General features: G+C 34.1%; 13 protein-coding genes and 4 pseudogenes across 17 annotated transcripts, besides 1 other annotated feature; 13 read left to right on the top strand and 4 right to left on the bottom strand.

Moving 5' to 3' along the window:
- Nucleotides 1-15,342: part of a mobile genetic element that runs on past both edges of the window.
- On the top strand, nucleotides 22-796 carry TVAGG3_0704470 (protein of unknown function, DUF4106 family; the record flags this gene model as incomplete). Its single annotated transcript, XM_051243521.1, has 1 exon — nucleotides 22-796. A coding segment is annotated over one exon (775 nt), but the record flags the coding sequence as incomplete, so codon positions are not given.
- TVAGG3_0704460 (uncharacterized protein) lies at nucleotides 873-1,274 on the bottom strand (the record flags this gene model as incomplete). Its single annotated transcript, XM_051243520.1, has 1 exon — nucleotides 873-1,274. One exon carries the CDS (start codon nucleotides 1,272-1,274, stop codon nucleotides 873-875), a length of 402 nt encoding a protein of 133 aa, XP_051090107.1.
- Nucleotides 1,300-1,908, top strand: TVAGG3_0704450 (uncharacterized protein; the record flags this gene model as incomplete). The annotated part of the gene is made up of 1 exon (XM_051243519.1): nucleotides 1,300-1,908. One exon carries the CDS (start codon nucleotides 1,300-1,302, stop codon nucleotides 1,906-1,908), a length of 609 nt encoding a protein of 202 aa, XP_051090106.1.
- Nucleotides 2,272-3,102, top strand: TVAGG3_0704440 (uncharacterized protein; the record flags this gene model as incomplete). Its single annotated transcript, XM_051243518.1, has 1 exon — nucleotides 2,272-3,102. A coding segment is annotated over one exon (831 nt), but the record flags the coding sequence as incomplete, so codon positions are not given.
- On the top strand, nucleotides 3,559-4,994 carry TVAGG3_0704430 (annotated as a pseudogene). Its single transcript has one exon. A coding segment is annotated over exon 1 (1,436 nt).
- TVAGG3_0704420 (integrase core domain containing protein family) lies at nucleotides 5,035-6,120 on the top strand (the record flags this gene model as incomplete). The annotated part of the gene is made up of 1 exon (XM_051243517.1): nucleotides 5,035-6,120. One exon carries the CDS (start codon nucleotides 5,035-5,037, stop codon nucleotides 6,118-6,120), a length of 1,086 nt encoding a protein of 361 aa, XP_051090104.1.
- On the top strand, nucleotides 6,795-7,352 carry TVAGG3_0704410 (organellar and viral DNA polymerase type B; the record flags this gene model as incomplete). Its single annotated transcript, XM_051243516.1, has 1 exon — nucleotides 6,795-7,352. One exon carries the CDS (start codon nucleotides 6,795-6,797, stop codon nucleotides 7,350-7,352), a length of 558 nt encoding a protein of 185 aa, XP_051090103.1.
- On the top strand, nucleotides 8,166-8,451 carry TVAGG3_0704400 (KilA, N-terminal/APSES-type HTH, DNA-binding family; the record flags this gene model as incomplete). Its single annotated transcript, XM_051243515.1, has 1 exon — nucleotides 8,166-8,451. A coding segment is annotated over one exon (286 nt), but the record flags the coding sequence as incomplete, so codon positions are not given.
- Nucleotides 8,835-8,993, top strand: TVAGG3_0704390 (uncharacterized protein; the record flags this gene model as incomplete). Its single annotated transcript, XM_051243514.1, has 1 exon — nucleotides 8,835-8,993. One exon carries the CDS (start codon nucleotides 8,835-8,837, stop codon nucleotides 8,991-8,993), a length of 159 nt encoding a protein of 52 aa, XP_051090101.1.
- TVAGG3_0704380 (uncharacterized protein) lies at nucleotides 9,282-9,755 on the bottom strand (the record flags this gene model as incomplete). The annotated part of the gene is made up of 1 exon (XM_051243513.1): nucleotides 9,282-9,755. The coding sequence occupies one exon, from the start codon at nucleotides 9,753-9,755 to the stop codon at nucleotides 9,282-9,284; it is 474 nt and encodes a 157-aa protein (XP_051090100.1).
- TVAGG3_0704370 lies at nucleotides 9,847-10,447 on the top strand (annotated as a pseudogene). Its single transcript has one exon. A coding segment is annotated over exon 1 (601 nt).
- Nucleotides 11,079-11,273, top strand: TVAGG3_0704360 (annotated as a pseudogene). The gene has a single exon. A coding segment is annotated over exon 1 (195 nt).
- TVAGG3_0704350 (organellar and viral DNA polymerase type B) lies at nucleotides 11,749-12,564 on the top strand (the record flags this gene model as incomplete). Its single annotated transcript, XM_051243512.1, has 1 exon — nucleotides 11,749-12,564. A coding segment is annotated over one exon (816 nt), but the record flags the coding sequence as incomplete, so codon positions are not given.
- Nucleotides 13,044-13,619, top strand: TVAGG3_0704340 (organellar and viral DNA polymerase type B; the record flags this gene model as incomplete). The annotated part of the gene is made up of 1 exon (XM_051243511.1): nucleotides 13,044-13,619. One exon carries the CDS (start codon nucleotides 13,044-13,046, stop codon nucleotides 13,617-13,619), a length of 576 nt encoding a protein of 191 aa, XP_051090098.1.
- Nucleotides 13,856-14,556, bottom strand: TVAGG3_0704330 (uncharacterized protein; the record flags this gene model as incomplete). The annotated part of the gene is made up of 1 exon (XM_051243510.1): nucleotides 13,856-14,556. A coding segment is annotated over one exon (701 nt), but the record flags the coding sequence as incomplete, so codon positions are not given.
- On the bottom strand, nucleotides 14,581-14,841 carry TVAGG3_0704320 (uncharacterized protein; the record flags this gene model as incomplete). Its single annotated transcript, XM_001323300.2, has 1 exon — nucleotides 14,581-14,841. The coding sequence occupies one exon, from the start codon at nucleotides 14,839-14,841 to the stop codon at nucleotides 14,581-14,583; it is 261 nt and encodes an 86-aa protein (XP_001323335.2).
- TVAGG3_0704310 lies at nucleotides 15,138-15,318 on the top strand (annotated as a pseudogene). Its single transcript has one exon. A coding segment is annotated over exon 1 (181 nt).

Below are 15,342 nucleotides of genomic sequence, written 5' to 3'. Positions count from 1 at the left end.
ATACATGACGTAGATGAAGACATGAATGAAACCACAGATAAACTTAACTCTTCTCTCATTCTTCCTTTCAGTAAGGACTATGAGTTCTGTTCAAATGGTGTTTATTTCTATTGTGGAAAGATGGGTTCAGGTAAGACATTTAACCTCATTCGTCATATACTCATAACAGAGCGTTTAGGTCAAGATTCATATTATGACCAAATCATTATATCAGCAACTTCAGACTCTATGGATTCAACAGCGAAAACATTTATGTCAAAAGTTCAAGCCTCTGTCGTTAAAGTTCCAGACAGTGAACTCATTGAATTTCTTCAACGTTACATTCGACGTAAGAGGAAATATTATGCTATCGTAGAGTTCATACAGTCAGGAATGCAAAAGACTTCTGAGGATATGGAAAGAATTATTGACAAACACCAATTACGTCAGTACTCAGGAGTTTACGATATGAAACGACTTACAAACTACATTTTATCAAAACTTTCAAAATACCCCTTCAAAAAATATCCTTCAAACACTCTGCTCGTTTGCGACGACTTCGCCGGAAAAGGTTTAGTGTCAAAACCAGACTCACCATTAGCTAACATCATTACTAAAGTCAGACATTACCACTTAACTGTAGCAATACTTATGCAAACATGGAGGTTTTTAGCTTTAAACATAAAACGTCTCATAACTGACTTCGTTATCTTTCAAGGTTTCTCACGTTATGATATTGAACTCATTTGGAAACAGTCAGGTATAACATTACCTTTTGAAGAAATTTGGGAAGCATATAAGTCTCTCATCTCTCCTCGTTCATACCTTGAGATTCATATCATGACTAATACCATTAAAGTCAAAAATATTCCATGGGAACGACCAACATTGTTTTAAAGTTTAACCTTCAATTGACTGATGGTAAACAAATTCCATGCATCTCTGTCGCCATTTCTGTTAATATTTTTGCTGTCATTCATATCATCCACTTCCCCATCCGTTAGCTTTTGAGGATATGCGTTAGAATAGCTGTTCTTAAATGAAGGCTTTTCACCTTTGAGAGCATAAACTCTATAACTTTCTGCATACTTTATGTTTGAACCTCCTGAGCCATCATTGACATAAATTTTTATAGGCTTCCACCCTTTGTTCATGTTCCTGCTTCTTCCCTTAGCTCTTTTGTTCAGTAGTTCTACATCTTTATACACAGCTCCTGTCTCAGTGAATTCAACAATATTTTCATTCGTTAGCTTTACATTCAAACCCTTGTCGAGTATATTGTTCATTTCATACATATAAAAGGTTTTTATTCTATATGAAATGAGAAGCAAATCCATCTTAGCTGGTGCCGTTAATGTTCCAATTGAACCAACATCAAATGTTGACTCACGAACGACAAACAATATTGTCATAAAGAACTATAGTTCAGAGTGTTTGAAAGAACCAGAACTTAAGTCGGTGAATTTAAACACAGCTTCAAACGCTAACGCTACATCAGATGTTAAGTTAGAGTATCCACCACTGGACCAAATTCTTTCAAGAGAAGCCAACGACAATCCTTACACAAATGTTCAAACAAATCCTTCAGATAACGTAGACCATTACCTTCTTCAGTTATATCAAACTATCTTACTCAAAGACGATAAGAAGCTTTTGATAAATCTTATAAGTAAGAACCAAATAATTCTAACAAAGGAGGACCTTGAAAATGTTATATCGCGAATAACAGGGAAACAATGTGTCATTGACTATCTCGACCCTGAAATCGAATGCTGTGGTCAAACGCCACCATTCATGAAAATAGGTAACATCCGCATCATTGAAACACCAGGAACTACAGGAGTTGAGTTTAAGTATAAATATTCGAACGAGTATACAAAACTATATACTGACTATAAGCTTTGTTTGAAATATGTTTTAGTAAATTAAAGCAGTCAGGAGGGCTCTTTGAGCCCATCTTGGCGCTTTGCGCCGTCAGTCAAAAAAATTTCAAGTTAGCAATTTGTAATATCTATCCAAAACTTCTTCAACAGTATTGAACTCATCTTCATAATGCAAACCTAATCTTATTGACTTGGTGCAGTTTTCACTAACACAATATTTTTCTGTTCTCTTGACTGACATAACTAACTCATTTGTTTCATCAAACAGCAACAACCAAAGTTCATGACCTAATACATAACATTCATACTTTATATTTTTAGCTCTGAGTTCTCTTGTAAGCTGTTGCATTTATTTGACCCACAAATAACTTCATGTACTATGCCATTCATTGTAAATGGTGAAATCGTCATGAAGAACGACACAACTGTCTCAAAGTCTGTTCGTGATATTTTAGACTACTTGCTTCATTTGGGTCCTACAGGATTTGACCCATATACAACTCAATGTCAAGTACCATTCATAAACGACTCAGCAGAAATAAAACTCAAAACGTCAACAGTAGATGAAGCAATTGCTGACTCATTGACAAAACTTCTTGATATAATAATGAGGTTCAATACATTCAAAACAACATATGAAACCTTTAAGAAAAATTATGACGATTTCTTTAAAATTACATACATCGAGCCTTCTGCTCCTCAAACACCAGACTATGCATGCCTTAAAATAAAGGCTGCACGGACACAAGTTAGAACATTGACTTTTGACGGAGATAATATCGTTAGAGACGTTACACCTGGAGACACATTACTTACGAAAGAATACTTAAAAAGTCATATCAGTGATTTTGTGAAAGTAGAACAAAGTGGAGCAGGTAAGAGTTGGTTAGGGTGGTTGTTTACTTTATTTTCATCAGGTGTAACAACTGCATCTCTTATAACCATGCAAAGTGAGATAGATGCACTCTGGGCTTTTCTTGGTGGCATAGATAGCATGAAGTTTTATGTTGAGTTTGCTAAATTACATGGAAATACAGGAAGTTTCTTTGACGGTCTCAAAAATTTATGGGGTAAAGTAACATATAATACAAAGAAACTAACTAACTGGGCACTCAAACGTAAAAATATGTTCGACGGACTTGCTTACAACCCTCGTCTCGGAATTATTGAACCAATTAATTTACATCCTTTAATGGCAGCAAGAGATTTAGATGAAGGAGGACAAGTGGTTCAAACAATTGTTGAAAATCTACTGAATATATATCCTGAGTTTAAAGAAGTTTTAACAGCAACAAACACAACAATTCGTGAAAACTGTATAGTGTTTAACACTGAAGATAATATTTTAGACTATATGTTCGTTGTTTTAGGTCAGTTAGCTAAGACAATAAAAGAGAAAGGTATTGACTCAGTCATAACAGTTGAAGATGTAATGTTAAGAAAGACTTTTGACTCATTGTTTCAAGAACCAAAAGAAGTAGTTAGTCTTTATGAAGTTTTGAACGCAATGCTGACAAAAATAAATGAAAGTGACACTGGTAACATAAGTGAAGCAAAAGTTGTTGAACTTCTTTCACAAAAAGCAGATAAAAACCATGTTCATTATATAACTTCAGACGAACAGATTATAACGGACTACCATGGATATTTAACACGAAGTGATGAAGCGAAGACAAAAAATGTTAATGAAAGAAGATATAAATACATTCGTGCTAAAGGTTATGACATAAGCTGTACTGTACAGTATGATGTAGCTAAAGCACCAGAAGCATTTGGTTATACCGGTGAAATTTATGCCTCTACTTTCAATGTTAACGGTGTATTAGTTGAACCAAGATTTACTTTGAGAGTTAAGGCAAAAATAACGTTTGAAGATGCTATTAAAAGTAAAGCTGACAAAGATGAACTTGAAGCAATGAACAAAGTTTTGAAATCTCATAAACACAATATCTCCGATATAAATGAACTTCAAGCTACATTAAATAGTAAAGCTGACAAGAACCATACACATGAATCCTTCACTACTGTTAGAGCAGACGATGTAATATTGAACTATACCCTTGGTTCAAGTGCACCTTTAGAGAATCCGAGTACAAGCGTAAAAGATACACTAAACAATTTAGATAACAGATGTATGAACATTGAAGGTCATGCCAGAAACTTTGAAACATACGAACTACCAGCAATGTTAGATAAGAAAGCTGACAAAGAACATACACATAAATCCTTCACTACTGTTAGAGCAGACGATGTAATATTGAACTATGATTTGGGTTCAAGTGCACCTTTAGAGAATCCGAGTACAAGCGTAAAAGATACACTAAACAATTTAGATAACAATTGCAGGAATATCGAAGGTCATGCCAGAAACTTTGAAGCATATGAACTACCAGCAATGTTAGATAAGAAAGCCAACAAAACTTATGTAGATGAAAATTATGCAAAGAAGTCGGAAGTAAATGCTGCGCTTAATGGAAAAGCCGACAAGAACCATACACATGAAGAATTTCAAACAATCAAGATTAAAGAAATTAAAGCATGCATCGAAATAGTAACAAAAACAGGAAGAAACGGTGCAACTGTACAAGAACAAAGAATTTATCCTCCTACTTTTCCTAATGGTTTAATAACAAACAATATAAATATTGTAGATGGCAAAGGATTTATAAATGTTAAACATGAACTTCAAACAATGAAGACTCAGATTCTTGAAACCATATATCCTATAGGCTCTATTTATACGTCAATGAACTCAACAAATCCAGCAGTTTTAGGTTTTGGTACGTGGAACAGATTGTAGACAAATTCTTATACTGTGCTAACTCTTCAAAGCAAACAGGAGGTTCGAAGAAAATTAAAGAAGCAAACCTTCCACCGCACACTCATACAGGAACTACAAACTTTTCTGGCGACCATAGACACTCATTAAGAGACCACCCATTATACAACTCAGACTATGAAGCCGGCAATGATGTTTTATCTCCATCTTATAACAATGCAGCAAAAAAGACTTTTCGACAAACTGAACCGGGAGGAAATCATGTCCATACTTTCACAACAAATCCAACAGGCTCGGGTGAAGATTATATGCCACCATTTGTGACTATATTCGCATGGTACCACGTTCAATGAACGCGCTTGAGCCTAGAATAAAATCTTTAACTTTACATAAATGAGCTTGAAAGAAGTATTCGAACAACATCCATGGAGGTCATTTAAGAAGTTCAATGAAGCTGCAAAGAGTTGGGGATTTACTAACAGAGCTGAAGTGAAAAGGTTCTTTGACAAAAATGTTGTACATCAAACAAAAATAAACCCTTACGACTACTTTTTACCAATTTACTCCAACACTCCTGACGCATACCAATTTGACACTCTCATTCAAAGCAGAAAAGGAGGACATAAACCATTCCTCATCTTCATTAATGTTAACACTCGTAAAGCATATGCATATCCAATGAAAAATAAAGGAACTCGTGAAGTGTTAAGAGTTTTACAAAAGTTTGTAGCAGAACATAGCCCAAGTACTTTAACATCAGACCAAGACAGTGCATACCTCAGCAATGAAATCACAGATTTTCTCATTAAGCATAACATAACTCACTACACTACTGAAGACCATAACCATAACATACTCGGCATCATAAACCGCTTCATAAGAACGCTCAGAGATTTAAACCAAGAGCGAGACTTTACCGAAGAAACAATGAAACATTTTCTCGAAGTATATAATTCCTCAACACATTCTACAACAGGACATACACCAAATTCAATGACACAACAACAAGAAGAAAAGTATATACAAAAGAAACGAAGCCAAACACAAAATATCAGAAATTCAACACAATTTACCCTCATTCCTGGTACAAAAGTTCGTGTAGTTCTTGACGACAAACCGTTGACAAAGAAACGTTTAAGGTTAAGTAGAAACTATTATATCGTAGACTCTACGCAAGGTAATGGATATCTTATAAAAGCTGCTGACGACTCTATTGCGTTTTACCCTCGACATAAATTAGTCGAAAGTAGTAATGGCAAACTTGCTGAAACCATTGACGAAGCAAAGCGAGGAGTGGTTATTGAAATACTTGGCTATAACATAAACGATGACACTTATAAAGTAAGATATGAAGGAGGCGTTGAAGATGTTATACCATCTAAGAACTTGAGAGAGTCAAAGCCAACACATCTGGGACCATTAGAGCGGGAGTACTGGAAAGACAAAAATAAGCCAGAAAGAATAAGAAAATTCTTCTAAACTTTTTCATTAGATGTAAATCAGACATGAATGAGAACAGTCATGATATCATTAATGGTACCATTTATTTTTGTCATAAATTTACACCAAAAATATATTTTAGGTGAAGAGGTGAGATCTCACCCGTTTTTTCACCTCTTTTTTCACCCTCGCCGCTTAGCGGCTCAGATTGCTTTAGCTTTCTCGTGAATTTTCATGAATTTCCTTAAGATAGAAAAATAAAGTTAGTTTTATTTTTATTTATTTTTTTATTTTGTATAAAAGATATGATTTCAACAATCGGCACAACAACAATTCAAGCCACGAACGGCGGGACTCTGTCCACAACTACAGCACCAAACTCGCTAGTCATGAATCCTACGTCAATGTTGGTAGAGATGAAAAGCTTTATTCCTTCTTCATATACTTTTGAAACAGAAATCCAGAAGATAAAGCAAGAACTTTTAACAAGTAATTTAGACTGTAGTGCGAAAGATGAAACAAATGAACAGTATCTTTATGAAATGGAGGACCTCATCGACCATTTGCCTAAACTACCTGAAATTCAGCAGCAAAAACTAACTATTCCTGAATTCGACGAAATTGAAGTCAAAGCAACTGACTCAGTAGAAATTAAGAAATTCATACGTAAAGTAAATTATGAATTCCTTGGTTTTCATTGCAACCATAAAGTTATGGACAAAGATTGCGACATGGTTTATAAAAATATTTCTGACCTTTACAAATCCGAAGAATTTAAGACATACGATAACTTTGTTTCATTAGTTGCAAAATGTGTATGGCAGATAAGAGATAAAGATAGAAGAGGTAAGGTATGGAATGAACAGATAAAACCAGCAGCTTTTGAGTTAAAGAAAACCATTGACGCCTTAGTTGTTCTAGCTGGTTTTATTTCAATGTATAACGCAAAAACGATGCCGCAATGTTCAAAATGTAAAGCAGCAATAAGAAAATATAACTACTCAGTCAAAGAGATAGAAAGAATGCGAAACGACTATGCAGACTTAAAGAAAGAAGCAGAAAAGCCAGCAGAAGATAAAATGGATATGTTGACATTTCTTAATAAAAACTATCCAACAGCAGAAGATTTCCTTCTGTCTGACGTCAAGAAGAAATATAAAGAAACCTTCGGCATTGTTAAAACATTCGATGTACTAAAAGAAGAAATAGAAGCTACGAAATTGTTTAGGATTTCAAATATACATCGTACAATTCATGTAAAACGCTTGTGAAAAAAGAGGTGAAAAAACAGGTGAGATCTCACCTCTTCACCTCAACATTATTTTTATTGAATTCAGCACAAAAATAATGAATTTCATTAGTTATTTTGTATGTAAAGACAGTAATGACAAACATTGAGTTTGAAACAGTTAGAAAGATAGACAATGACACCAAAGTGGTTAGAATAGGTGATTTAAACGTAAGATACTCAAAGAAATACAACAAATATTCTTTGTCAGACATTATATCTCCATCTGGAAAGAAAACAAACGACTGGGTTAGAAATGCTTCAACTCAGAAAATTTTGACAAGAAATCCTGAGCTTATGATATCAGTAGCATTTCATGGAACAAGAGCATATCTTATAGACAAAAGTCTTATACCAATAGTTTTGTTATGGTTAGACCCAGTTGTTGGATATAACTTCATAACATATGGTTCATTCGATACGGAACGTTGCAGTGAAGGCTTACTTTACATCGTTCAGAAACCGAAGGACTTCAACACAAAAAGATATAAGATAGGAAGGACATATAATATAACTCAAAGATATGACAGTACAGTCAATAGAGTCAAGGTTGTGTTTGTTAATGATATGAGAGCTGCTGAAACAGAACTGCTTGAAGTTTTTGAGAAAATGTATGGTGCTCCCACGAAAGGTAAAGAAACGTTTGAAGTAGATGAGATAGATAAAGCTATAAAATTATTTGACGAAGTTGCTGAAAAATACATGTAAAGCGTTTATTTTTGGTCTTTTGTGAAAGTCAGAAAATAAAGTTAGTTTTATTTTTATTTATTTTTTTATTTTGTATGTAAAGACAGTAATGACAACATCAGAGAACACAACAACAGTTATAGTCCATGAAGCTATAAATGAAGAATACGAGTACATACAGTATAACAAACAGTTACGTCTCATTCGTTCAGTCAAAGACGATATGTATCAAATGCAAAGTATAATGAATGCTCTTCGTTCTACAAAGCAAGCATATCATTGGTTTGAAAACCAACAGACAAAAGAACTTTTAGAAGAATTTCCTCATATGATTGCTTCCCTCGGAAAACCGAGAGAAGAGATTCCGTACGAAAATCGCAAGAATTTGGCTCCTGGTTTGAAAGGTTATTATGTTCATAGACTTTTAGTAAATGCTGTAGCAATGTGGGCTTCACCTCGTTATGCTTGTTATATTTTCATGATGTTAGATGAACTATATAAAGCAGAACGTGGAGAGATGGAAAAGAAACTTCAAGCAAAAGATGAAGTCATTGAATCCAAAGACAAAAGCATACAGAAAAGAATACCGCGTTCGGTACCAAAAGGAAAGGAAAAGAGTTATAAGTATATGATATATACTGAAGAGTTGGAGAAAGAAGAAGATAAAGATGTGGTTATGTTGCATTTAGTCAGAAGAAACAACAAGAGCTTTTATGACTTAGCTAAAATATATAAATCTGACAGAAACTGGTTCTATCGTGAAAACTTACCGATTTCAATGACACCGAATGAGCAAATAAAGGAAATTGTCAAAAATACTCTTCCTCAAACACACTATGACATCAAAGGTTGCACAATACTTACATTCAAAGAAGACTTAACATTACTGAAGGAAAAAATAACAGAATATTTCGATAACTTCAAAGAGGAAGAATAAAAAAATCTAAGCTAATTTTATTTTTTTATAAAATTTTATCTCATATGAAAGAACATGAATTTAGAATATTCGGAACTCATGACAGAAGAAGAGAACGAACAACATGTAAAAGATTATGCAAAATTTCTGAAGACATACAAAGCATTTAAACAATATCTAAATGCTTCTAAAGATTATGCAAAATTTCTGAAGGTATATAAAGCTTATGAAAAAGCGTATGAAAAGTTTATACATTGGGGAATTGTTGTAAAATATCGATATGAAGACTAACCAAAAATATATTTTTGCTTAAATAGCTTCAGGGTCTATTTCTTCAACCATTTCACTTCCTTCGTCAATGTCAATAGAAGCTTCTTCAACCTTTGGTAAGAATTTCTGTATAACATCTTTGTTCGTTATTGTCTTCAGAGATGAAGGATAATATTTCACATTTGTTTCACCTTTCTTATATTCTTTCTGTTCGGAAAGATTTAAAGCAATACTGAAGAAGTCAATGTTAGAGTTCTTTATGACAGTATAATGAGTATCTTTGGCATTCACGAAGAAACTTTTTTGTTTCAAAACTACTGCTAACTCTTGTGAAGTATAACATTTGCGGTCAATGACGATAGCTAATGGTCTGACATACTGACCAAACTTAGATTCTTTCACAAACTTCTTGTTAAAGATAACATTAACATTTGAAGCATTATTGAACTCATTCTTGATGGCAGTAGCGAGAGCATTGTATGAAAAGAACTTGCAATCTTGCATGTGTTTCATTAAAATAAAAATATTAAATTATTTTGAAAAATAACTTAAAAAAATCTAATCTAATTTTTTCAAAAAATATTTTTTTTATTTCCTACTAAAGATGTATCGGAAGTTGTCTAAGTTAGAACACTCGAAAATAAAACAACTTCTAACAGAAGCTAACATAGAAGTAGCAAAACATTACGCAACAAACAAAAAAGCACTCGCTGACTTCATTAAAGACTATAATGGTGCAATAAGTTATGATAGAATTCATGAGTTCATAAAGCCGCAACGCGGCGAGGACGAAGTCCATGCAAGAGCATTTCATTTAAATGACGTTGCTATTGACTTATATCATAGACGTTCAGTACCTCATGAAGTAAGAAGAGAAATGTTTGACATAACAAATGCAAACGTTGGTGAAACAAGAAGAAGAGACGACACACTGAAACAACAGAGAAGAGAGATGTTTAAGAGCGCTATAGAACAAGTTCGCAAAGCTAACGATGTCATTCGTTCCATTGACGACAAACCAAAAGAATGAGAGATGGTTAAAGAAAGATGAAGAGAATAGGAAGAGGAATGTGAAGTCAGGCAATAGACTCATTGACTTTAACATCGAAGCTTTAGATGAACCAAACAGAGACTACTTACACAAACATTTCGGTAAGGTTTTCATGAGACTCTTAGAGAAGATTAAAATAAACTCACAACAAAGATGGATGGTATGTTATAAACTTGGTGGAAAGTATGAATGTTCTACGTTAAACCTCAATAATATTGGAACATTACTACATCAGCTCTTGAAGGAGAACTTTATATCAGAGATAGAAGCAAATGCTGCAGGTATTGTTGAAATGCACTATGACTTCTTCTTGACAAACATAAAGAATCTTACTGAAATAAAGATGTATGATTTAAGAGAATATGAAGGCTTAACGATGTCAGATGTAAAGAAAGGCAAACCAAAAAAGAGACCATATAGAGATGAAAGCACACTGACAAATGACCAGAAAGCCATTTTGGAAGCTCTTAAGCAAACAGGAAACCCAGCACTTATAGAAAGCTTTTGGAAAAGATAATGGTGAAAAGAGTTTATAAGAAAGAAGCGGTCAGTTCTGGAAGTATCTTTGCATATTACCTATAATCTTGAACGCTACCAAATCTTCAATGAACTGAACAAAGAACTGCAACACTTATGACAGAAGATAACTGCTTTGTTTATGCTTGCATTCAGGCTGGAGTAAATGAAGAAACTATTGACCACATGAGAGAAGTCATTCGTGTTAGAGACTTTCCTCAAAGTAAAGTACAAGAAATTTCTGACGCAACAGGTATAGCATTTAATGTTACCATTGGTTACTTCAATGACTCAAGACATAATGAAATAAAGAGATACATACCAAAAGAATGTGAAACTGTTCGAACTATTGACTTACTTCTTGTTGAAGACCACTACATGCTAAACGAAAGATTACCAATGACAACATATTTCATTCGCAACTATATAGAAATCTTGAAGGAGTGTGGTGGAATGAACATTGAGAAACAGATGAAGATTTATACAAAGAGAGAGAACAAATATGTAGTTCGTTATGATAGAACAACACCGTTATGGGATGTTATGAAAACATTGTGGGAGTGCAAATATTTCGAACCTATTTCTTATGGAGAACTTTTCACATATACGACTGACTTATATAAACAGAACCTTGCACCATTTAAAGATTTGACATATGCTCCAAAGTATTGTGTACAACTGAAGAAGAAAGCTGAGCCAAAAGAAGTAAATAAAGCTAAATGTAAGTTCATTTCTGAGCACGTTTTCTTTGCTGACTTTGAGTGTAGCACAGACGGCTTTCATAAAGCCTTTAACATTTGTTATGACAGTGAAGATGGTTCAGTGAGTGAAAGCATTTGGGGTCAGAACTGTGCAACAGAATTTTTGGAACGACTTCCTGACAAGAGTTTAATATATTTCCATAACCTCAGTTATGATATAAACTTCATCTTAAGACACATGACAGAAGTGAAAGGAACGCCCATCATTAAAGGTTCACGAACAATGCAAATAACTGGCTTATATAAAGGAAGGGCAATTATTATAAAAGACTCTTACACTGTTATAAATAAGAAGCTTAAACTATTTCCTGCTATGTTTAACTTACAAACAGGACCGAAAGAAGTATTTCCATACAACTACTACAGCAGTGTTTTGTTAGCAAATGACAACAGAACTGGTGTCATTTCTGAAGCGTGTAAGTTTGTAAAAGATATTGATACGTTCATGAAAAACATAGATTCCATCAAAGGTTGCAGAATAGATGAAAACCATTTCGACTTAGAAAAGTATAGCACATTTTATTGCAAACAAGATGTAAGAATTTTAAGAGAAGGTTTTGTTAAGTTCCGCAATGACATATTGAAAGAATTTGATTTAAACGTTTATGACTACGTTAGTATTTGTTCTATTGCTAACAAATTGTTTGAGAACAGAGTGTACTTCCCGAATGGAAATTTATATGACCTCTCAAATAAACCAAGAGAATTTATTTCACGCTGTATTCAAGGTGGAAGATGTATGCTGTCAGATAACATTAAACAAAAGAGCGAAAAGAAACTCATTGCTGACTTCGACGCTGTTTCATTATATCCATCAGCTATAGCAAGACTTTATACTTTAGAAGGTATTCCAAAGGTTATGAAGAAAGAAATGTTAAGCACAGAGTATCTCATGAGACATTTATTCGATGACGACCAAAAGGAACCCATTGGTGAAAAGTTTATGTCTGGCTTCTTTGTTCTCATTAAGATAACAGAGATTGGAATACATAGACACTTTCCTTTAATAGTTTGTGACCCTGAACTAAATCCAGAACTTAACGTTCCCAGAAGTTCAAACACTTGCTGTTTAATGTATGTTGACCATATAACATTACAAGACCTCATAAAATATCAAGGTGTCAAATGTGAAGTGTTGCAAGGATACTATTACGATGGAAACAGAGATATTAGAATAAGAGATGAAGTAAAGAAGTTGTTTGAGTTAAGGTTAAAGTATAAGAAAAAAGGAAATCCTTTGCAAGAAAATATAAAGCTCATTCTGACAGTATTTATGGCAAAACTATTCTATCTCCTATTGAGTCAAAAATAACAATAGTAAATGACAAAGATGCTATAAGATATGCCATCAGAAACTACAACCATATAGTGAAGTTCGAAGGTTTGGATGGTTCAGATAAAACTATTTTCAAGCTAACGAAAAGCATTTGCAGACACTTTAACTTCTGTCCACTTGGTGTTAACATTCTGTCTATGTCGAAGAGAATAATGTGTGAAGTATTCTGTACTGCTGAGGACTTAGGAATGGACATCTTTTATAGCGATACGGACAGTATGCATCTCTACAATGAAGATATCCCTCGTTTAGCTGAAGAGTTTGAGAAACGTTATGGAAGAGTTCTCATTGGTAAAAACCTTGGTCAATTTCATAGCGACTTTGCAGAAATCACAAAAGATAAACAAAGTTTAGCATACAAGTCAATATTTTGTGGAAAGAAGACTTACATAGACTTACTCACGAATGATTTAAATGAAGTTGCATTTCACTGCAGAATGAAAGGCGTGAAGCAAGATGTTATTGCTTTAACCGCTAATGAAATGTTTCCTGACTCTGTTCAGTGTTTCTATGATGAAGATAAAGGTTTAATGGTTCCGCAAGGAACATATGACAAAGACTCTGAGTTCAGTTTAATGAAACTTTACAAAGCACTTTATGACGGTCAAGAGATTGGATTTGACTTATGTAAGTCATGTCAACCATGCTTTGAAGAGGAGTTTAACTTCTCAATAACGACTAAAACAAGCTTTATTCGTAAGTTGAAGTTCTGAGGTCATTTATTTTTGTCAGCAATGAGGTCATTCGTGATAAAAATAAAACTAGCGGCAAGGGCGAAGCCCATGTGGTCATTTACAATACTGCGATGGTAGAGTTTAAGAGTTGTGCTTCAATGTAGAGACAGTCCTTATGGTCTGGAGGTAAGAACACTGGGCAGTTATGGTCATGAGTGGAGAACATGTCTATCCAAAACTCACGATTGAAGCCAGTTAATTTATAGTATTTAGGGTTAGGAAGTGGTGAAGTTCTTGTATGACCAATGAACTCATTTTCAACTCCCTTACTTAAGTTTGAATATAATATAGCTTGCTTTCTATCCCAAATGCCTGGAAATCTAATTTCGGAAAAATCATTTTTCCTCGGAAGCATTGCATCATAATTGAAAACATTCTTGAAATCATCACTTGGTTCAGAGATTTGAAATCTTATACGTAATGGATTTTCTTTCTTTTTAGCGACTTCATTGAATGGTGAGAATACAATGAATTGACAGTCATGTGTTCCATCTTCATTTGGTACAAACTCGTAATGAAAAGCTATTAATCTTTCTACAATTCCTTCTTCTTTCAGTTGTGCAAGAAACTCACGTAAAGGCTGTAAAGTTTGTACTTCAATGTTAAACTTCTTTTGAAAATTTTCGTAAAATGTAATTATACAGTCTTCTAACGTTGTATCGTCTTTAAAGTATTTGTATATGTGAATGTTTTGGGCGCTTAAAGACTGTTCGTCATTTTCTATCTCGACTTGAAGTATAAACTCAACCTTTCTGTAAGCACGTGTTATATACATATTTGTTATGCCAATGTACTTCTCTTCATTTATGTTCACAATCCAGTCTGTTGGAAACTTAAACGTTACTCTGTTCCCCTTTATTTTGACGTCAGGATTTTCACTACTGAACGCAACAGATAAAGGTATTTGTCTATACATTTAATTCGAATAAAAATAAACCATTTACTCTTTCTTTGCTTCAGCTTCTTTAGCTTTTGCTTCAGCTTCTTCTCTAGCTTTCTTCGCCAGCAAACGTGGGTTCTTTTGTCTTCCAGCAGCTAATGCAGCAAGTTGTTTTTCACTAAGTTTTCTCTTTGGTCTCTCTGGCTTTTGTTCTTGTTTTTGTTCCTTCAGTTCGGATAAAATTTGCTCACGAATTTCTTTCTTCAATGCTTCAACATCTATGACCCCTTGGGTCTTGTCCGTAGGGCTTGTCTGAGTCATTTGACTGCAGATAAAAAACAAAATTAAAACTTTAACCGATGTAAAATGAGCTTGTCAAAATCAGAGCGAGAGTCTATTATATTAAATGACGCAAGAGGAATACAACATCCTCTCTATTACGTAAGTCAGAGTAAAGATGGTAAAATATACGTAAGAAAAAGAAAGGTTCCATTAGCGAATGCAGAAAGCGACAACATTAAGGTGTATGGCAAGGGTGAAGTCCACGAAGCCCATATAAAACCTTCTGTTCAAACTGAAAAGTCAATAGAACCAGAAGAAAAGAAGCCAGATGTACTTTCAATAACGAACCAAGAGCTTATTGCAAAGTTCGTGAATTTCATTGAAAAACAAACCGAGTCAAAGAACCCTGACCCACCAGTGAAAGAAGTTGAGACAAAAGAGAATGTACAGTTCATTGAAAATGTCAAGAAACAACTTCCACCACGAATGCCAAGAAGAAGAGTGAGAATAATGAAGTAAATAGATATTTTTATCTGAAGT

The sequence above is a fragment of the Trichomonas vaginalis genome, chromosome III (genome assembly GCF_026262505.1).
Source record: "Trichomonas vaginalis G3 chromosome III, whole genome shotgun sequence".
Lineage (NCBI taxonomy): Eukaryota > Parabasalia > Trichomonadida > Trichomonadidae > Trichomonas > Trichomonas vaginalis.
The sequence above is the reverse complement of the archived record's forward strand: the minus strand, read 5'-3'. Positions and strand labels throughout refer to the sequence as shown.